This window comes from Chlamydotis macqueenii, chromosome 3, assembly GCF_036417535.1.
Source record: "Chlamydotis macqueenii isolate bChlMac1 chromosome 3, bChlMac1.mat, whole genome shotgun sequence".
Lineage (NCBI taxonomy): Eukaryota > Metazoa > Chordata > Aves > Otidiformes > Otididae > Chlamydotis > Chlamydotis macqueenii.
In genome coordinates this window covers 25,643,798-25,666,565 of record NC_141558.1, presented here as the reverse complement: position 1 = coordinate 25,666,565, position 22,768 = coordinate 25,643,798, and the positions used below count along the sequence as shown (strand labels likewise).

The following is a 22,768-nucleotide window of genomic DNA, read 5'->3' as shown; positions in this document are numbered from 1 at the left end:
CACTACAGGAAAAGTGGAAAGGACCTCACCCAGTGCTGTTGACAACATACACTGCATTGAAGGTGGAAGGGATTGAGCCTTGGATTCGCTACGCTCAGTGAAGAAGGCACCAACACCAGACCAATGGACTGTACAGTCCACCTGCCTCATGTGGGTGGAAACTTGTTGTAATGATTTCTCGAAGAACTAATGACTATGTAACCAAGTCTCCGGGAATTCTATGAATATGTATATGTACAATGCATAAATCTGGTACCTGTTGCTTAAGTGGGGATGCGAGTTCGGAGGAGCAATCCCCCGTGCATCCAGCGCTGTAATAAAGAATGCCTGCTTCTTAACACTGCTATTAGGTGTTAGGGGGTTTGGATTCCCGATTTCTGGCGACCGTGGGTGTAAAAGAATGGCAGACTGCCCCGTGCAGCGCCTCACTTGGATGTGTCTGCAGTGTTGGAAGCTTGCCTACCCTACGTCTCCTACCGGTGGCCCTTGCGCTGGGGTGGAGGTTGTGGCAGGGGAGCGCAGCTAGCGTATACCCTTGACCGCTGAACGGCACGGCACTATCGGGGAAGGTCGTCCTCTTCGACCGAGCGCGCAGCTTCGGGAGGGACGCACACGGAGCGGTGAGGGAGGAAGGGGACACCCGCCTAGCCAACCAGATCGGCCGAATCAACCCTGGCGATCGATGGGGTGACAGATGTCGCAGCCAGATCGCCCTCACATCCCGAGCCCCACGCGGGCCGCGCGGCCTTATAACGCTCCCGAACGCGGCCGCCTCGAGCTCGCGGCGACCCGGCGCGCACGCCGCCCCCGCCCGCGCCCGCCCGGCGAGCACGCGCCCCGCCGCCCCGTCTCCGGCCGGCCGCGGAGCGCGCCGGCACAAACCCTGCCCGACCTGCGCGCGCCTGGCCCGCCGCCTCTGCTGTCCCACAAGCCTCCGCGAAATATGCAAACTTACGCCTTTCTATTGGTGTCCGGCCCGCCTCGCACCGCCCACACCGCTCTTCGCTCCGCCCCCGAACACCGCCCCTCCGCCTTCGCCTGCGGCTGCTGGCGGGACAGGTAGGCTCGGCTCGGCTCGCTCCGCTCTATCTAGCTCGGGTCGGCTCGGCTCGGCTCGCTCCGCTCTGCTCCGCTCCGCTCTGTCTAGCTCGGCTCCGCTCTGTCTAGCTCAGTTCCGCTCTGTATATCTCCGCTCTGTCTAGTTCGGCTCCACTCATCTCTGTTCGGGCCAGCTCGCTTCGGTCCCTCCCTGCCTGGCTCTGCTTGGCCCAGTTCGGCTCAGTGGAGCAGGGGACTGTGCTCCAGGGTTGGCGTTACACCATGCAGGGCAGTCAGGAGTGGCCGCTCTCCTGCCCTCTCCTGTTTCTTGGCCGTCCAGACACTCCTCAGCAGGGTTTGCGCTCCCAGCGACTCTCCGGAGGAGAAATGGAGGCCCCCCAGCAGGCGTGAAGGGCCAACGAGCCCTTTAGATGATTTTTTTTTTTTTAATTTGAATTCATTTGAGTTCCCGTGGCCAGAAACACTCCTGTGTCCGTGCTTCTTGCAGGGGGGGTTGGACTAGATGACCTTTGAAGGTCCCTTCCAACCCAAACCGTTCTATGATTCTCTGATTCTGTGATTCTGTGTTCTGTTTCCGTGCCTGCTGGCTGACAGGCGGATCACTGCCTCCTGTGCACTCGAGAACTTTCCATGGCTGCTTTTCTGCTCCATTTAGGAGGGAGGTTTTGCCACACTAGGAACTGGAGGTTATTGTTTGCGTGCCAACAGGCTCTTTTCCAGGATTCCTTGGGCTGTGGATTGGAGTGATGAGAAATCTCCCTGCAGAGGGAAAACGGCTCTCGGTTGCAGCAGGGAGTTGCTGTGACGGGGTTCTGCATGCGACATGCCAGTAGGATGACATTTGATGGTTCTTTGGCTTATGGCTCCAGAGTGGAATTCCAGTTCCTGCTGACACCTAAACGCTGGTCTATTTAAAAAAATAGAGATTAACAGCCTCGTTTATGAAGCCATTCTAGAAATAAGTGCTGCTTGCAAAGCATGGTGTATTTCATCAGCTGAAAAGTCTATAAAGTTTTACTTTCCAACAGGGTTTATTAATAGAGTGAAAGGCAACCAGTAGAAGATAAGTAGTGCAACAGTTTGACTCTTTGTATTTTAGCCTGGATTATTACGAGAAGGAACTGGCCATTCCTTCAAAGTTTCTGCTGATTCTGGATCACATACTTAGCCTGGATCACCACAGCTAGAAAGAAGAGTATCAGGCTTTGAAAATATGTTCCCGTTCTTCACCTGAGTATGCCCAGAGTTAATGTTTAGATACTTTTGGCAGTTTTTCATAATAGGACTGCCAGATGTTAAAAAACTGTCTGCTGCCTCTTCTCCCCTTTGATCAAAACTTTGTTTACAGTGGTGATTGATTAACTCTAGTGCTAAAACTTACTTTTTCTAAAAGTTTTAAGGATTTTCTTAGTGGTAACTTTATTTTTTCCTGTTATCTCCTACTTAGCAGCTTGCTGCTTACTTTTCCTGAATTTCAGGGGAATGAAAAGACTGTTAAATACTGTTGCTTGACTGTGCAGCTTTAAAACCAAATCAGTTTAGACTGAAACTTTCCTGAAATATTTTGTCAAAAAGTAACTTAAATTTTTGTCGTGTGAGTGACCTGTAAACCATTATTCCAGCTGCCATTAGATTTTTGTATCATTATTAACTTATTATCTTTTATAACTGTTTTAGGTAACGGGAAGTTTGAAGTCATGGCTGGAAAACCAAAACTTTACTACTTTGATGGAAGAGGCAAAATGGAGTCAATTCGCTGGTTGTTAGCTGCAGCTGGGGTCGAGGTTTGTTTTAGTGTTTTTAACTTTAAGCTGCACTTTGATAACCTTGTCTTTGAGGCAGATCAAGGGTTATTAACCAAAAAAAAAGAAAAGGCACCCAAAGACGCAATTGTAAGTGAGCATTGGCTATTTTGTATAATTAAACACTTACTTTAGGCACACAAAAGTATAGCTTCAAGTTGCATGTCTTCTCAACAGTGACACTGTAAACTGGTTTCTTGCTTAATGCAAGAATGTGCAATGCTTAATTAAGCATTCAATTACTGACCCAGAGCTGTTGAGCTGAATGATAGATGCATTCCTAGCATAACAAGTGTGATCTGTGCTAAGCAAAACAGCAACAAATTTGCTTTCTCTAGTTTTTCTGTTTTCAGCTGGATGCCCAAACACAGGTTTTTATTTTATTTTTCACTCCACTGTCTGCGTCGTCCACAATAGGCTATAGCACAAAATATATTTTGTCTTACTTCCTTCATTTAGATGAGGCTTAACGGGGTGAAGTGAGCAAACTGACCTACATGTATACGGAAGTTAGAAATCTCAGAGCAGGAAGAAAAATATTTGGGTAAACTACAGAAGCAAGACACCACTTAAAAAAAAATATTTTAATGGGATATAATTTACTTGTTGTCTATCTTGATGATAACCTGATAATTCAACTTGAAGACAGGAAGGACTAGTAGTTGCTCTGAGTGTCCTCTTTTGCGTAGTAGACTGTTGCACTTCATACGGTTACCCCTGTACTGAGACAAGGAACCCAAGTTTTTAAAAAGACCACCAGTCTTTATCTGAAAGCCCTGCAGAAGACAAAACTGGCTGCTTCCCTGCATCAGCTGTTCCTGTGTTTTAAATAACTCTGTCTTTAAAAAAAAAAAAATTAAAAAGAGTGAGTGAGTTAAATTTTTAAGTTAAAAAAAATAATTTAAAAAAAAACCTGTTTACACGTACCATTTATCACATTTTTCCCTGGGATATTCTTTTCCCAGCTTTTATTAACAGAAACTTGCATTCTGAATTTTAGACTCTGTGATCGCACTTACTATGGTTGAACATTGGCACTGTATTAGTCTGCCGAATCTTCTGGGGTTTCCATACTGTAGTAAGTCTTAATTGTTAACATAAATTGCACAGAAGTTGAGAGAGGTTGTCTGAGGATGGATCCTTGGGAGTTAAAAAAAGGAAGCCGACAGAGGGCGGAAGCAAGGACAGGTAGCCTGGGAGGAATATACAGAAATTGTTTGAGCAGCCAGGGATCAGGTAAGGAAGGCTAAAGCCCTGATAGAATTAAATCTGGTCAGGGACATCAAGGACAAAAATAAAAGCTTCTATAGGTACGTTGGGGATAAAAGGAAGACCAGAGAGAATGTGGGCCCTCTCCGTAAGGAAATGGGAGACCTGGTTACCCAGGACATGGAGAAGGCTGACGTACTCAACCACTTTTTTGCCTCAGTCTTCACCAGCGAGGGCTCTGCCCACATTGCCAAAATCGCAGAAGGCAAAGACAAGGACTGGGAGAATGAAGAAACTCTCACTGTAGGAGAAGATCAGGTTCGAGACCATCTAAGGAACCTGAAGGTGCACAAGTCCATAGGACCTGATGAGATGCATCTGTGTTTTGTGGGGCGGTCAACACGCTGGAAGGGAGGGATGCTGTTCAGAGGGACCTTGACAGGCTGGAGAGTTGGGCCCATGCAAACATCATGAAGTTCAACCAGGCCAAGTGCAAGGTCCTGCACATGGGTCGGGGCAATCCCAAGCACAGATACAGACTGGCAGAGAATGGATTGACAGCAGCCTTGAGGAGAAGGACTTGGGTGTGTTGATTGGTGAGAAGCTCAACATGAGCCGGCAATATTCACTTGCAGCCCAGAAAACCAACTGCATCCAGGGCTGCATCAAAAGAAGCGTGGCCAGCAGGTCAAGGGAGGTGATTCTGCCCCTCTACTCTGCCCTAGTGAGACCCCACCTGGAGTACTGTGTCCAGCTCTGGAGTCTCCAGCACAAAAAAGGCACGGACCTGTCAGAGCAGGGCCACAAAGATGATCAGAGGGCTGGAGCACCTCTCATATGAGGACAGGCTGAGAAAGTTGGGGCTGTTCAGCCTGGAGAAGAGAAGGCTCTGGGGAGACCTCATAGCAGCCTTCCAGCTTCCCCCCACCACCAACCCACTCTTTAAGCCCCCCCCCCGCCCCCTTAAGGGGGCTTGTAAGACAGATGGGGACAGTTTTTTTACCAAGGCCTGTTACGATAGGACAAGAGGTAATGCTTTTAAAGTAGAAGGAGGTAGATTTAGATTAGACATCAGGAATAAACTTTTTCCAATGAGGGTGGTGGAACACTGGAACAGGTTGCCCAGGGAGGTGGTGGATGCCCCGTCCCTGGAAACGTTCAAGGCCAGGCTGGATGAGGCTCTGAGCAACCTGATCTAGTCGGGTCGGGGATGTCCCTGCTCCTTGCAGGGGGATTGGACTAGATGACCTTTAAAGGTCCGTTTCAACCCAAACCATTCTATGATTCTATGATTGTAACTCTGGTATCTTGAACTGAATTCCTCCAAAAGTAGTACCAATTGGACCAGCCATCCTCAACCATATTGAATGGTCCATCATTCTGATCACAGGTAATTCTGTGTATTTTTGTTTCTCATCCAGTGAACAATTAATCTTTAAGTGTCCTAAACTTTCTTCTGTAGTAGACTTCCAGCAGGGCAAAATATTTTTACATTATTTTGTAAAAGCTTTGTTTTAATTTTCTAAGAATTTATTCCTGTCTAGCTCCCAAATTAAAATATCCCACATACCAGAAAACATTTTAAGGTCAACCTAATCTGTGTTATTGACTGTCTCACATTAAATTGCCTGTTCAATACCCAACAAACCATCCTCACTCCTGTTTTTCTGCTAGAGTTGCCTTTAGCAGCATTTGTCAAGTATGACAGTCCAAGAGGCTTTGTCAGTGCTTCTGCCCTTGGAATTTTCCCCCTTAGAGCCATATCTGGACTGGAAGAAACCATGATGTATATTTTCTTAGTTCTATGATGCTGAAAAAGTTTACCTGTTCCTGAAATGTCAGAAGATGCTAATTTCCTCTTCTTCCTCATTCTCTTTTGTCAGTTTGAAGAAGAGTTTTTGGAAACTCGAGAGCAGTATGAGAAGCTCCTGCAAGGTGAGTCCGTGTGAAACCTCAAGGAAAGTGTGACCAGACTTTACGTAGTCTAAAAGAAGACTTTGAAGACTGTGTGGGACTTTCTTTCTGCACAGCAGAGAGGAGAATAAAACGGGAAGCTGTGAACAGCTGCTGAGACTGATTTTTTTCCCATATGTGGACAGATGCAATTGGAAATTGAATATTTTTCCAACCTGGAGAGCTTCCCAGGCCTCTGGCTTGTTCTGTTCTCCATTTGTCTACATGTCCCATCTAGTCCCACAAACTTACCCTAGGCTTCAGTAACTTGCCAAAACTTATCCTAAAACTTCATTGAAGGTCCTGATTTAACTTAAGATACTGGTTATAAGGGAGAAATTTGTGAATCTGATGTTTGCTTCAACTAAGTTTTAAATAATAGAACAGAATTTTTAAAATGTATTTAGAATTAGACACTTTTAACTCAGTTTATATGTTTAGTGTGATTGTCTCCACTGTATTTCAGTTTCAACATAAAAGCTGCTGTACACAGTCCTCACTGGAACATCAGTGAATTTTTTTTTAAGGCAAGGATATCAATCCATAATAATTGTGTTCTGCAGTTTAATTTGTCTGTACCACTGTAATTTATTGTTTGCATGGAAGAACCTCAGTTTAATATAACGACTACCCACAGCAAGCTCACCATAAAAGTAATGATCTTCTCAAGACAGCAAGAAATCTGATGTGGAGTTACTAAATCCAGTAGAATAATGTGTGGCTTTCCCTTCAGGTGGATCCCTGCTGTTCCAGCAAGTGCCCCTGGTTGAGATCGATGGGATGAAGATGGTGCAGACCAGAGCCATCCTCAACTATATAGCAGGGAAATACAATCTCTATGGGAAAGACCTGAAGGAGAGAGCCCTGTACTGTAACAGTACTACTCTTCTTGAATTTATTAGAGTAGCTTAGATACATTTAGAACTAATTGCCTAGTTGCATACCCAGAGAATCAGCTGTGTTCCTCAGTGACACACAACTTGCAGTGATCCTGACAGGCCACAGTTAGATGCAAGACAAGTGATTTGTTTTAATTTACATAAAAATATTTGAGGCAGAGGTTTATTGTGCGTTAGTAAAAGATTAATACAGCTTGACATAGGTATTTGAGAGGTGAGTGGCATGTAAATGCTGAACTAATTTTGTAAACAGAAAACTTTTTGGAAAGCAATGGTTAGTTTTTAACTTTTGGCTGCAAAATAAGATCTGTCGTTGATGTTATCTTTGATTGCATGGTGTACCACAGCATTGTAAAAAGTGTATGGTTTAGATCTTTGTGAGTTAAGGAGAGAATAGCTAAAAGCTGTTGAAAAATTCCTAGTTTCAGTGTTTCGAGGAAGGCTTGCTGTGATTAGCTCCAGATTTAAGTACTTTAGATAGTTGGGTTTTGTACACTGTGAAAGTACAGTTTTGGAAGACTGGATCGATGCAGGTGAGAAGGTGGCATACACTAAGGCGTGCAGGAATATCTGATAGCTTCTTATTGCACATGTTTAATACTTAGAGGCTTTTTCGAGAAGCTGTTGCATGACAACAAAAACTGCAATTAGTTTTATTACACAGCAGGAACTCCAATCTCTTAAACATAGGATGGTTAGAAAATTTTGTTAGACTGTTTTACCAGGTATTTTATTAGTGTTCATGAGGATTTGTCTACAGTACAAAATGTGCTGTCAGAGCTCTGGAAAATGGATAAAAGGGATGATCTGAAGAACTGCTGTACTAATAATTTAGCTAGATGTGGAACGTGGTAGACTTCAGGTTTTCAACCCAATTATTAATCTATTTGGCACTACTTGGACTTTGAATGAAAGCCTGAAGATGGGATACAGTCAGGTGATTAAGCCAGCTGGGGGTTAATCTTGTGGTGCTGTGTATTTGTTGGGTGATTCAAAGGTGATCTGTGACACCAAAGTTAAACTTTTTTAACCTCTGTAGAATCTTGTTTAATCCTGCACAATGAGACAAGTGCCAAAACACTACAAATATGAGTGAGACTCAGACTGTGACGTATTTTTTTTTAACTGCAAAAATAATTTTCCTTAAGGGAGTAGGAAATTCAACTTTTATTATCACAACACAAATCTAAGAAAACTCTGCTTATGAAGATACCTTCTTATTTAAAGTCTTTGTTTGCTTTGGTTTTAAGGATTGATATGTATGTTGGAGGAACTGATGACCTTATGGGCTTAATTTTGATGTTCCCATTCTTATCTGCTGAGGATAAAGAGAAGCAACGTGCTGTTATAGTTCAAAAGGCAACAAGCAGGTATTTCCCAGCGTATGAAAAGGTATGTAGGAGGATCATTTCCTTCCATTATTCTGGAATAATAACAGTGGGAACACTGGGTATTTTACCAAAAGCAGAAGAAACAGAAAGGTGTCAGCACAGTACTTTAAACCAGGACATCATACTGTCTGCAGGCTGGAGAGATCAGAGGGAGGGCAGAGCAGTATGAGGCAGGTTGGGATGGGTTAAACACAGACATTCCTAACTGAGATTTCATGGTCTGAGCAGCATCAACATTCAGACTGAAGGGTCCAAGTATCCTCTTTGACTCAAAACCGTTACAATCCAATGAATGTGTAAACTATATATAGGTAAAATAGCAACTTCCTGTTTTTAGGAGAAATGAAACTATGTAACTTGCATTGCAAAGGCAGTGCAGTTTTGGAATAGCTAATTGTCAGCTTTGTTTAACATTTCAAATGCATCTTTGTGTTTTTTTAACCACAGTAGTACACAGGTATCACTGCTGTCTTCTAGTCTGAGTGGTCTGCTGCTTAAGTCATACCAGAATCTTGGTGTTTCTCTAACTAATCTTTTGAGAGATGAGACCCAACACGTGCTCTCAATGGAAATTAATATACACAGATGGGATGATCTGGCATAAATAGCTGCTTTTCTATTTTAAACACTAAAAGGAAGACAGTTTCCCACTTAAATAGCAGCTCTCCTATAGATGACTGCCAGAGTTCATCCTGCCTTGGATTTCACTTGTTGCATCCTAGCCCAAATGCTTTAGGCTTATCATATCTCTTTTATAGTCTCTATTTTCCCATTGAAGCTGTAACTATGTACAGAAAAACTCAAGATTTATTAGGCTGGAAGAGAGTGAATATCAAGGAGGTATCTAACCCTGTCCAGTACGTGGGGTTACCTAGGGCTGTAGGAAGGAAGGACGGGTAAGAGAAATCTTGGGATTCTAGATTGCTGCTGTGAGGAGTGCTCATAGATATCCTGTAAAATTATCAGTGACTGCAGGCGCTGAGCCCGCGTCCCCCACACTAGTAGTATCCCTAGTTGCACAGGAGAGAAAGGTGAAAAGAAGAAGAGGCAGTGAGTATTGTCAAAGAAGGTGTACCTGCACATTTTGAAAACATCACCCCAACTGGCTATCCACATCTGAACATTTTCATTTATGACACCTCTAGATTTTGAAAGACCATGGGCGAGACTTTCTTGTTGGCAACAATTTTAGCTGGGCAGATGTTCATCTTCTTGAAGCCATTTTAATGGTGGAAGAGAAGAAGTCAGACGTGCTCTCAGGCTTTCCTCAGTTACAGGTACCTTACACTAACAATATGCTCATACGGCTGAAAATGTGATAAATGATATTTTGAAGTCTTGCTTTGTGAAATTATCTACACACAACACAGCATTTGCCACTCCCCTTTCATTGTAGTTTTCCTCTGCTTGCTTTAGGAAGAACCTTGTAATATATTTCATCTAGAGAATCTGTTATTTTCTGGAGTAATCCCTGTACAGTTCTGAAGAAATACACCCTTCTTTTTTTTCCCCCTCTCTGTACCAGTTCTGTGATACCTGTAAGCAGAAGATATTTTCTGGATCACAAGAAGTGATTTGAGTAAAGTACACATCTGAAACCACAGATAACTGTTTCCAATTCATTCCATATCAATATAGGACAGAGGGTTGTTTTATTACTGTTTAAAATAACAAGGTTGAGATGAAGAAGAGTAAAATTAATCCCTGTCTAAAACTATATTTTGTCTTGCCTCCACATACAACTTGTTAAAGGATGTTACACAAATCAGTAAAACTGTTTTTTCTTGTGTTCCTTTCTGTTCTGTAAATACCATGTACTTACTGTTTACCTTTTAGGCATTTAAAGCGAGAGTAAGCAACATCCCCACAATCAAGAAATTTTTAGAGCCAGGAAGCCAGAGAAAACCTGTTCCTGATGATAAATACGTGGAAACCGTGAGGAGAGTTCTCCGCATGTATTATGACGTAAAAGCGAATTAGTGTGCCTGGCTAAAACAACAGCTGTGCCCAGAAAGAGAACCATCAGATTGCACGTGTGCAATTATACTGCAGAGAGAAGGTGAAGGGGTGTTTGGAAGGATTTTCAATGGGCAGTATCTCATGTTCTCTCATACAAAATACAGTAGGCAGGTATCTTTTAGAACACTATACTACTAGCCTATTTTTTTTCCTTCATTCTTCTGACATTTTTCTGGTAATTTTAAGCAAGTGAAATGGCAGGAAGCATACTGTCTTCCTGGAGACTTTTTGGAACAGCAAAATAGAAAGAAGTGTGAGTTGGTGACTGACAGCTTTAGCATGTTCTGCTACTTCTGAGGACTTTCTTCTGAGATCCAGATCAGATTTTTGTATGATGGTTGCTTCCAATTCAGGCCTTTATTGTTTTTAATATCACTGGGGGCAAATGAAACAAGTGGTTTTTAAAGAAAGTAGGAGGGAGGTGTGTCTCTTGCCAGTTGTACTGGACATCAGTGACTTGTCTGCTGAAGTGTCAGCATTGTGCCTTTACAATTAAGCTGTGCTTTACTGAATTAGGAAACAGATTGACTAACAAATGGCATTTTTGTGTAACTGCTGTGTTTATAGGATCTGTTTTAACAAAATAAACTTCGAATTTGCTCATGTTGTCGTGTTGGTTCATGAATGAAAGTTGAGGCTTACAAACTTCATTTTTACTTTTCTTTTACTTGATATGAAGAGGATCCTTGTTAACCCATATGCCTCATGGAAAGGTATTTCATTTGTATTTATAAACCAGAGGAGGGAGATGTGAAGAAGAGGTAGTAAACCATCACACAAACCTGGTATTGTTCCTGTCTAAGGTCTAATAGCTGCAAAACTCAAAATATTATTTCTTTCCCTTTCTCTCTCTCTTTTTTTTTTTTAATTTATGGTTTCAGCAGATGCCTTGACAAAGGAATTTCAAATGTTTTTAATCACTTTGGCAAGTGACACTTACGCTTTGAAAAGGATGCTATCTTGGGGATTCATATCTGTTATATCAGTAATATAGAACTATAAATAGCTTACAAGATGAGACTTGTGCTCAATCCCTAATGGCGTTGTTTAATTCCTGTGTTAGCTGTGGGTTGAGAAATAAGATGCTGCTTGACCTTGGAATGCAGTGAGTACACTCATCTGATATTTGATGAATGAGTTGCCCACTTGAGAGGTCATCAATCTCCCCAGCTTCAGCGCAACTGAAGTTCTCAGCACTATGAATACTTTTCCCTCATTGACAGGAACACAAGGTTTATATTGACCTACACTGGCTTATCTGCCACCTGCCTTCCTAATGTTAATTGCAGCTACAGTTAGCTCTTGATTTAATCTCAGATTGGCTTACTAAGAATGTTTGGAAAACCCTGTAGTTGTTGATCTTAATTCCTTTGCTAAGTGAACTTTTTCTCCAGAATATGAGGAAAGTTGTGGTGTAAGGCTGTTCAAACAAATGTTCCACAAGCAAAGATGCAGGCAACACAGGAGGTGACTCTCTGCCAGTACTTGTCGGTGACAAGTCTAATAGCTGATGGCCATGCCTTTTAGTAAACAGGGTGGCACAGTAGCAATGAAGGTGAACAGAGGAACCATTGGTACCGAAACCTTGTCATCAACACTGTATGTGTTTGGGAACAGGGTTACTTCAGCCCAGCTTAAGAGCAATTGTGCAGACTGAATGCTATTTAAACTGCATTTGGTGCACTTTTAGAGCACATCTTTCAGTTTAATTTAATCCAGAAAGAATCCAGTTTGCACACTCCAAGATGACACTGTGATGGGAGCTGAAGCACAGTTAAGAAATTCATTTTAAAAATGTACTCATATTTCGGACCACTAATGTGGACATCCCCTGTAATGCTCCAGGTCTGCCTGAACTGATAGATCATTTCCTGATATTTCATTAAAATGCTGATGAGAAAGTGTATTCTATTTGGTTATTTTTAATTTATCTTCTTGATTTGGTTTGAGATCAAGAGACCTAAATATGTCTATATATGAGATAGTGTGTACTTCTCCGTATAACACTTACAGACATTTTTGCTTATGCTGTCATCACAGGGCTACATGGTATGACACAATGTTGTGGGTTAACCCTGTCTAAGGATGCAGGATTTCTTATCTGGATATTCCCACACAGGTTTGTCAGTTTAGTTTCTAGCCTGTACGCCGTGATGGGTCTATAGACTATTATTGTGATCTTCCAAATTCAGGGCAAACTAGAGAGGAAATCAGCTTAGATTTAAGTCTTTTGTAAAAGATCCTCATATTGAGTATCCTTGAGTCCTGGTACAGATCTCTAGCAGTAACTATTTAGGTCTTTAGCTGACTTTGTTGGTTGTTGTGGTTTAACTCCTGTCAGCAATGGAGTACTATGCAGTTGCTTGCTCACCCTTCCCCTCCCCAGCGGGATGGGGGAGACAATCAGGAAGAAAGGAAAACTTGTGTATTGAGATTAAGGCAGTTTACTAGGGTAGCAAAGGAAGATTATCCTAATAATAACAAAATATAGGGATACTAAAATATAAAAAACAAATTATGCACAATTTCTCACCACCCAATGACTCAATCACTGATGCAGCCTGTCCCAGGCAATGATCATGGAAACGAAACTGAAAAGCGATCCTGAAATTATTCCGAGCAGCAAGAGAAAGGGTGAGAGCTTTGCCCCTCAGCCAGCCCTCACTTATGTACTGAGCATAATGTCTGTGATATGGTACTCTCTTTGGCCAGTTTGGGTCAACTGTACTGGCGATACCCCTCCCAGCTTCCTGCACCTGCACATTAGCGAAACGTAGAAAGCTGGAAAAAGTCCATGGTCTCTTTCGCAACAACTCATAATATCAGTGTATTATCAACATTCTTCACACACCAAATCCCATACTAAATGCAAAGCACAGCAGCTACTGGGAAGAAAATTAACTCTATCCCAGCCGAAACCAGGACAGTAGTGCTTTTAAGACATATCAGAGTACTTCAGCTCTATTACCAACCTTCAAGACAGTAGCAAGCAAAGAAGATATACAGATGTTTGTTGCCATTTCTCCCATGTCTCTCAACGTTGCTGACCCAATAATTTCTGGCTCAAAATTAGTTAAGAATGCATGATAACTCCAGAAATAGTTTCACTTTTAACTGTCCCAAAGCACTTAGGTGTTGGACAGGCAGTTTTGATGTATTTTCCAAGAAGAACTTGGGTTTGCCTTCAACACTTGCTCTGGTAAGACCTATTTATGTACAAATCAGCCTTGCTGAATTCTTGCTGCCAAGGCGGTTTCTTGTTGACTTGTCTTTGTTGGTTCCTAATGTCCTTGGTTATTCCACTTTATCAGTTTTGTCTCAGCCCATGGCTCTGCTTCTGAATTCCTTAACACCCCTTATCTTATTTTCAGCCAGTATGTCTGTACTCCCTCAGGATGTACCCATCTGACTTATCTCAGCACTTGCTGGGGCATTCTTGAAAATACTTTGTTATGTTCAATTTACGACTCTACTGTTTTTCTCCCAAGGTCAGTAGTTTATAGTTTCACACAAGAACTACATTGTTATGCAGGGTTCCTGCCAGGCTATATAAAAATTACTATTCTGTTATATTATTCCATTATATTATTATTCTATTATTATAAAGCTACTTGATTTCTATTATTTAATTAATTCTATTCTAATTAACCCCTTATCTTTCTAAATCTTATCTTCACTATTCAAGGATGTCACTAGATATTTGTAGGGTATAACTACACACATTCATGCAATTTCCTGTAACTTATTTCCCTACTCTCCACCCCACTGCACATGCTCAGTCTTTAGAGCCGGTGGTCTCCGAGGGTCCTCTGGAGGGACGAAGTGAATATTCTTCCTCATTATGTTCATTAGCTGACCTCTCACTTGCTTCAACTCCTGATTAGTGCACTTGGGTAGAGTGAGACAAGACACAACTGCTTAACAACTAAGCATTTCCTAAGACAACGTGTCTATTGCTACTTATCTTATTATAAACTTCGTGAAACTGTGAAGATATGCAGGGAACGAGTGGAGCCACCACTGTCTGGTACATGTAGAGCAGATGGCAGCGCTGTCTGGATGTTTGATATTCCATCCCCTCTGTAACAAGTCCAGGACATAGGCTTTAGTACAAGTTACGGTTTCTGGTGACCGTATGGGATCTTTATAGATTACTCCGCATTGTGTTTGCTTATATTTTGGTAGGTTGCAGTTAATTCCAATGGAACTTTAGTATTTGCACCTCTGAAGGTGCAAAAGAAGTGCCAGCTATTCATAGGGATTTTGCAGATCTCCTGCATGCTTCTTGTGGCACTTTTTCATACCTGAGTATAGCAACACTAACAAAAAAAAAGCAAGATGCCAAATTCAGGCAAAAGCAATCCAACTGACGGGAGGGCTCCTAACACTGCTTACAGCAGGCATTGGACAGATTTTTCTATGCTTAGCAGAGAGATACAAAATCCCCTGAAGGGCTGTATTTTATTTCTAATGTCTTTATTCTGTACCGTCTTCATATCTTCATATGAATGAATATGAGTGAATAGTTCAGCTGTGGTTTTACAGCCAGCTCTCTCACCAAAAAAGACAGGGCTCCCTTGCCTACACTATCTTCTTCCCTGCTTTTCTTGTCTATTTAGAAGAGAAGCTGAACCAGCTGAAAGCCCTAGACTTTTTATTTTAAGAACGCTCACCCACCCGTTCCCTTGCTGCCCCTTCCTCAACAGGACAGGAAGGGAAAATCAAATGAAAAAGCTTGTGGGTTGAGATAAAAACAGGGAGATCACGTACCATTTACCATCACAGGCAAAATAGGCTTGATTTGGGGAAAATTTATTTCAATTTATTGCCAATTAGTTGAGAGTTGGATGGTGAGAAACAGAGACAAAACCAGAAGCCGTCCTGCAGCCTCCACTGCCAGTACCTGGACACCTGCACCCCATACATCAGTATCTGTTCTTCTGTGGTACAAACAAGCTTGCCCCTTGGCCAGCTTCCCAACGGGCCGTGGGAATTACTGGGGCCTGCTGGTGGCCGTGGAGCAGGCGCTCATGTGTGTTGGCCACTGCTTTGAGGCTCAAGAGGAGGAAGCCCACATTTCAGTGGAGGTGCGGAGGAGCTGGACATCAGGTTTCTGCCTGGGCGCTGCTGGTGCAGAGGAGTCCTCAGCGGGCTGTCGGGAGGCTGCACTCGTCAACCAAAATACAGAGTTGCATTAAAACCCACTCTTCCTCCTAGGAAAGGCTCTTCTATATCCTGTTTGTTGCGGGGGACAGGAAATTTCATCTGTAGGCAGCTACTAGAAGTGCCTCTCAGCTCCATGCCAACAACGCAAGAGCTGTGGGCAGTGAATTGGACTGATGTTGCTTTTTTCTGTCCCCAGGTGGAGCTCTGCTCTTTCAGCAAGTGCCCATGGTGGGGACTGGTGGGATGGAGATGGTGCAGCCCTGAGACGTCCTCAGCCACGCAGACCGAAAAGTACAACCTCTATGGGAAGGACATGAAGGACAAAGCCTGGTAACTAAAGGGGGCTTATACGAAAGATGAGGAGAAACTCTTTGGCAAGGCCTATTGTGATAAGATGAGGGGTAAGGGTTTTAAAATAGAGGGAGGTAGATTCAGACTGGACATAAGGTAATTTTCTTTTACAATGAGGGTAGTAACACTGGAACAGGTTGTCCAGAGGGGTGGCTGATGCCCCATCCTTGGAAACATTCAAGGCCAGCTTGGATGGGGCTCCAAGTAACCTGACCTGGTTGAAGATGTCCCTACTCTTTGCAGGGGAGTTGGACTAGATGGGCTTTAAAGGTCCCCTCCAACCGAAATCTTTCTATGATTACATTGTACAGTGACTTTAAATCTCTAAGCACTAGATGCCAGCTTTTGAACTATGACTACTTTTGTTATCAGTGGAAAGAAATAAATATCACCAGATGGCAATTTATCTGGAAGGCATGGTTAACCTCTTAGCATATGACTGGAAGGATGTCTGCAAGCCACCTAGGAGCGCAGGGCAGAGATCGGGCATCCACGTCTCCAGCAGCCCCTTCCAGGCTTTGACCTTAAAACTGTCTTTGTTGGTGTCGGAATTTCTTATGCTGCACCCTGTGCCTGCTGCCTGCTACTCCTCCCCGCCCGGACTACAGCCCCCGGCAGGCACCGCCGCACGGCGGACGTCACACCAACCGCCAATCCGCGCGCCGGGCTGGGCCTCCCCGGCCGCCCAACGGTATTTAGCCGGGGGCGGGCCGTTGCTAAGGGAACCGGAATGCGGAACCAGAGTTTGGCGGTGGCCCCGGGTAACCCGCGCGGATCCGCGGACCGCCGGCGAGATGGCGGCTTCTCCTTTGCGCACGGCCCCGTGAGCGCATCCGGTGAGCGGGGCGAGAGCGGGGTGCAGGTGCGGGTCTGTGCGGGGCTGGCGGACGGCAGCTGGGGGGAGGCCGCTCCCGCTCGGGGCGAGGGAGCGGCCCCGTCGTCTCCCTCAGCTCGGGGCCGGCGGGAGCCTTCGCGGCGGGGTCGGGGTCTGCCGGCTCCTGGCCGTGCGTGTGTCGTGCTCCGGTCTTCACGACAGAGGTCGGAAGAGGTTCCACGTCGTTTCGCGCCCTGTTAACCGAGGCTCGTTCCTCCTCTTTGCAGGCTTCGCTCCTCGCGTGGGTTTGGTCACACGCGTGAGCCCGCTCTGGCGCGTGCCCCGGTGCGGAGCAGCAGCGTTTGGAGGAGCCGCGGTGCAGCGTAATCCCCCCCGCCCCCGCGGCACGGGGACGCGCTGCTGCGGCAGAGGAAGGCGAGAGCTGAAAGGCTCGGGTGCGTTGTCCGCGTCCGGACGCTGTAACGGGGCGCGCTGGGGAGCGGGGCCGGTTGTTCGGCGCGTCCCGAGGACGTTGCTGCCGGGATGAGCTGCTGCTTCCCAGACTGGCTTTATGCGAGCCTTGTAAATAGAGAGCGGGCTGAGGACAGCGGAAGGTGAGAAAGGGCAGCGAGGGCTCCGTGACAGGCAGGGGCATGGAGATCCCACTCCAGGCGCTCACCATCTGTGCGCCGATGCTGCTCGGCCCGTTCCCGCGGCTGCCCAGACACCCGGCAGGCAGCAACCCCCGCAGTCTCAGGAGGAAAGCACGGGCATACTTTATCCGCTGAATATCTGGGGTTTTTAGGGTGAAAGCAGTCTGCCCTTGTCAGTGCTCTGCGTTCGGGCAGCTGACCAGTGTGCAGGGAGCAGAAGGGACAGCCTTGTCCTTGCTCCTGCCGTGGGTTCCTGGGCTCCCTGGCATTGGCCTTTGTGCAGCCACAGGGAGCCCTCTTTGGTGCCTGGCCTGGCTCCCCACGTGGCTGTGGGAGGCTAATGCTGGCCAAATGTGGCTGTGCAGAGCCACAGCTGGGCGTATTTGGGGTGGGGAAAAGAACCTAAAGCTGCCTACACCTGTGGTGAATGGGTCATAAGGGCCCAGCTGTGGCAGGACTAAATGGTTGCTAAATGTGAAGCAATCCTCCACAGGTGGGACACACTAGATTAGGATCCTTTTAGAGCTTCCAAAATGTCCTGTGGGAAGGTGAGAGAGGCCAAGGCAAGCTGAGTGTGGTGAGAAGCTGTGCTGTCCCAGGGCAGTGCTCTTTCAGCCCAGGGACTGCTCTCCAAAAGCTGAACTGTGATGTGCTCTGGGGAAACATTTTTCTCTCTTTCACCTTTCTCCTTTCAGCTTGTTTTTTGCATGTTTAAGAAGTCCCTGAAGCAAATGCTCATCTGCTCTGCAGAAGCTTGAAAGCCTGTGGGGTCTGATTATAACTGATGAGCCACTTCAGCTCTGCTCCCTGTTCCCACAACTGCTGTGAAGTGTGTGTGGCAAGTCTTGGATTTGGTTTTGCCCTGTGCAGTGAAGGAGCACTGTAAGCAGAGCAGAGATCTCTGCCCTGTTGTGTGTTTTCCCTCCTTGGGGGTGACTTGGGCTGTGGGTGTTGTGACTGGGGTGGCTTCTTCCCCCTTGGCTTCAGGGCAGGTGTAAAGTGGAGAGCTCCTGGCTGTGCCCAGCACAGAGCTGGCAGGGGGCTCAATCTCCTTGTTACCACCTGACCAGCAGCCTCTACCTTTTGTAGGGGAGGTGGGGAAACATGCTTGTCAATAATGTACTATTTCTTCCTCTCCCTTTGTGCTGTTAATTCGCTCTGAGTTGCAGCTCACTACCCAGTGCTTTTAGCTGTGTCCTGCTGCCTGTACGAGAATCCGTCAGTTCTGGCTGCCTTTGCCTCTCCGATCTGCACCTGTGCTTGGCAGACACAGTGCACCTTGTTCCCCTCCACAGCCCCAGTGCTGAGTTTCCTGTGGGGCTTTGCTATGTGCTGTGCGATGAGGAAGCTTTATTTATTGGAGCGTGCTTGAGCGTGGTGATTTTTTGTGTTGCTTCCTTTATGCCAGCAGGTGCAGGGAACTGTGGCAGGATTGATGGCGTGTATTGGTGACCAGATCATCCTGGAAGAAGTTTACGACGACACATACCTTCCCACTGAGAAAGGTAACCGATGCCTGTCCCCTTGGGAGCTGCGATAAAGGACTCAAGTGTGCAAGTCACTTCTAGGTGTATTAAGAAAAGAGGGATTCAGGAGAGCATAGGTGGAATCCCAATAAATGGGATTTCACAGAAGGCAGAGCTGAAAAATTAGCCTTTTGGTTGTGAAGATAAATGCCATTTTTTTTTTTTTTTTCTTTCAGTCTGTCTCCTGGCTTTAACAGCCCGGTAGGATGTGCTCACTGATGTGGACTGTGTTAGCAGCTTTGAGCAGCTTCATTTCGGGATCAGGGTTTCCCAGTGTGCCCGTTGCTTTAGCTGAGGAGGTTGGCTTTGTTTGTGTGGTGCCTGCTGTAGACAGTCTCCACAGGTTCCTCTTCTGTTTTCCTAGAAATCCAAGATTTTGCACGGGAGATTGGGATTGACCCTGAGAAGGAGCCAGAGCTGATTTGGCTGGCCAAGGAAGCCATCCTGGCCCCGTTACCAGCTGAGTGGAAGCCCTGGTGAGAGCTCTGTCAGCACTGCCCTGCTGGATTCCTGGCCTCCCCTGCCCTTCCCCTGCTGTGCGCTGCCCACGTGGCTGGCAGAGCAGGGTACCGGCTCGTGAGGTGGAGTGATGCCCCCACGGATGTTCTTCCTGTGGGTGCAGAAGTACTCTTTTCACTTTTTGTGCTGTTTCTGCCCTGCAGCCAGGATACCAATGGGGACATCTACTACTTCAACTTTGCTAACGGCCAGTCGATGTGGGACCACCCCTGTGATGATCACTACAGACGGCTTGTTGTTCAGGAGCGAGAGAAGCTGCTGGCATGTGGCAGCTCAAAAAAGAAAGAGAAGAAAAAGAAGAAAGAAAAGAAAGAGAAGAAAGACAAGAAGGAGAAGCAGTCACTGAAGCAACCCCCTGTGAGTAGGCTCTGCTTCTTGCAGTGCTTCTAGGGAGGAGCAAGAGGGCTGGGTGGAGGATGAATGAGTGGCTGTGAATTAGAGGGTGAATTTGTGCTGCTGCTGCTTTGGGATTGTAACAGTGATCTCCCGACAAGGAGTGCTGTCTGGCAGGGTTGTGATTTTGATGAAAATCTGGCAGAAGTGGAGTCACAAACCCACAAAACTTGAGGAGCTTTACTTTGGAAGGATGCATCTGGAGCTTGGGTGCCTCAGCCCTGTGATCCTATTGTGGAGAAGGATATGGCAGCAGCCAAGGATGCTGGTGCTATTGTCAGCAGCAGATATTTGGAGTGCTGGGAAGACTTCCTTCCTTGGAGAGGACAACAAATGGTCTTCACACGGTGTCCACGCATGTATTGCTATGATATATGGGCAGCGAACACGGGTTTAGAGGCGTGAGGTTAGTCTGCTTTGCTGTTGGTATCCACAAGCATAACCAAATTCCCTTTATATCCCAAGTGACAGCAGATCATCCCTACCTTCCATTTGCCAGTAATGAGAAATCATCTCCAAGGGGAAGGAGGATTCCTTATGTTGCTGTGCAAGATGTGGACCTCTTCAACTCAGAAAGCCTCAGGCCCTCAGTTTGAGCCTTTTCTTCTATATGTGTATGTGTCCTTTCAACTGCTCAAATGTACATACTTATATATAAATAAGTTATGTATTAAGTAAGTATATATATCTCTCCTTTAAACAGATAAGGTGATACGTAGTGGCATGTGGTAGTTATTTGCTGATATTTATCTGCTTAGGAGGTGCAGCCAGGGATTCCTCTTTCAACATCCTTTTGTCAAATGCCCTCTGCCATTCTATCCCCTGGGCAGGAGAGTCCTGAGCCCGATCCAGATAGCCAGATTAGCAATGAAGGCTGCCTTGACGAAGATAAAGGGAGACTACTGGGTGTAAGTGACTCAAGGAGACAATCTACAGCCATGTGGGCAAGCAAAGTGCATCCCTTCCTTGCTTCAAACTTCAGGAGACCATGCCAAACCTTACCTGCCATGGAGCAAGCTTTAGAAGACCCTTCTCTTAGCAGCCGTGTTACAGACATCCTCCAGGATACACTTTTAGAAATGCAAGAAGAGCTTTGTCTGGAGTCCTTTGTCTCAGAGTCTGACAGTGATTTAGAGGTTAGCCCACCAGGGCAACCTTTCCATGTATGAAAGAAACCATGTTCCCAAGACTGCAAGAACATCAGCTCTCTACTTGAGGCTCTTGAAGACAAAAGACTACTCTCTGAGGATGAAGAGCTGAAAGAAAAGTGGAAGACGAAAGATGTGATGACTGAGTTTGTCCATAAGCCTGATCATGGCCTCTCAGTCAGACAGAAGTCTACAGGACTGGATGAGGATGTGGAAAGAAGCCCAGGCATATTGCAGGCCAGAGGAAAAAGCAGGACTTCACCGCAGGAACAATGAATCAGCTCATTTGGACGCTGGTCCCACAGATGACTGCAGTTTGCAGGAGATGGCTGATGTTCCAAATGCTCAAGGAGAGCAGAGATCCTACAGCAAGGTATCTGAGAGCAGCGTTGGAGAAAGGTGCCCAGTGAGGCTTTGGGTCAACCCATGGGTCTATACAAGAGCAACAAGACCATCAGCAGATGTGAGAGAAAAAGTTTAAAGGAGAGGGAGCTGACAGAAGGAGGAGCAGATACAGAAGCAGACAGTAGCCATGATGAGCTAGAGGGCCACTCTGCAGTCCCTCAAAAGAACACAGATACGCTACCCTGCTTCCAAGTGTTAGGTATGAAGAGAGGAATCGATGTGGATGTTCATTCTGCAGTGGATGCTATATCAGAATGTGTTTTTCATCTGCTGAAGATGGCTGGATAAATGACAAAGGAAGCAATTTGATATCAGAGCGCGATACCAGTGACTCGGACAGTTCTTGTAACGATGATGCACCCCAGGTGCTGAAATGTGAGAGAGCCTCAAGCCCAGAACACTGAACACGTTGGTCTTGGGGGTGGATTTTTGTGGGCGCTGCACTGGCCAGAAGTCTAATGGCACTGGAGTACAACACGAAGTGAAGAGCAAAAAATGGAAGAACCAATGAAGCTCCTGGAGTGTGGGGATAGAAAGTCAGGGCAGACTGGCAGGTTGAGTGCCAGGGGAGCAACAGTCCCTGTCAGCACCTGGAAGTGGAGGTCACCCAAACAAGAGAAACTGTGGGGAGTTACAGCACAACAGAGGCTGGTGGAAGAGCAGGCAGGAATGAGGTAGGACTCGGACCTTTGCTTCTTCCATTGTAAATGTTTCTGGAGAGTGTGAAATTTCTGGTTCTAAGCTGATTTTCAGAAGAAAACAGGTAAAGATTTCCTGTTGGAGGTCACACCAGCAGATGTGGCATTAGCTTTAGCTGTTTTCCTAAAGCTCAGGAGGTAGCCTGAAAAAAGCCTTTGTGGCCTTCCTTGCATGGCAAACGCTGCACAACTCACACCTTGCTTTAGTTTTGCAAGGGCACGGAGTTCCTTCTGAACTCGAAAACAGACGACAGGCAGAAAAATCAAGTGGGATGGCAACATCAAGTACAAAATCATCTTTAATTTTGGCTCTTAAGACCCTTTGTAGTAAGCAGACTACAAAGTCAGTCTCTTCCCTAGAGATCCTACAATCTGAACTGAGGGGGAACAGCTTATTTGGCTATTCTTAGCTTAGTTTCACTTGCTGAATCTCGGGTCCCAGAGTGATTGAGCTGCTTTGTGGAACTGCTCCGGCGTGGGTCATCTCTTCCATGGAGTTCAGTCCCTTCAGAACAGCTGTCCCAGCGGGCCCTCCATGGGCCACAGCCGCCTTCAGGCATCCACCTCCCCCTGTGTGGGGTCCTTCACAGGCTCCAAGTGGAACTCTGCTCCTCCATGGACCTCCATGGGCTGCAGGGGGACAACCTGCTCCACCATGGTCGTCACCACAGGCTGCAGGGGAATCTTGGCCAGGAGCCGCATTACTCCTCCCCCTCCTTCTGAACTGACCTTGGCGTCTGCAGCCGTTCCTCACAACAGGCTG

The 22,768-nt window shown here is 45.8% G+C and overlaps 2 protein-coding genes across 2 annotated transcripts in view; both read left to right on the top strand.

The window, feature by feature from the left end:
* The first annotated feature begins 1,011 nt into the window (after nt 1–1,011).
* Nucleotides 1,012–10,932, top strand: LOC104474196 (glutathione S-transferase 3). Its single transcript, XM_086743565.1, has 7 exons — nt 1,012–1,059; nt 2,737–2,843; nt 5,954–6,005; nt 6,757–6,889; nt 8,173–8,314; nt 9,459–9,590; nt 10,150–10,932. The coding sequence occupies exons 2-7, from the start codon at nt 2,757–2,759 to the stop codon at nt 10,291–10,293; spliced, it is 690 nt and encodes a 229-aa protein (XP_086599691.1). The 5' UTR covers nt 1,012–1,059; nt 2,737–2,756; the 3' UTR covers nt 10,294–10,932.
* Nucleotides 10,933–18,729: 7,797 nt separating this feature from the next.
* Nucleotides 18,730–22,768, top strand: part of LOC104475587 (centrosomal protein of 164 kDa) — a 32,193-nt gene continuing 28,154 nt past the window's right edge. The window contains exons 1-3 of the mRNA XM_086743361.1: nt 18,730–18,821; nt 19,207–19,318; nt 19,505–19,718. Coding sequence (XP_086599487.1) covers nt 18,752–18,821; nt 19,207–19,318; nt 19,505–19,718 — 396 coding nt within the window. The 5' untranslated portion in view covers nt 18,730–18,751. The remainder of the gene's footprint in view (nt 18,822–19,206; nt 19,319–19,504; nt 19,719–22,768) is intronic.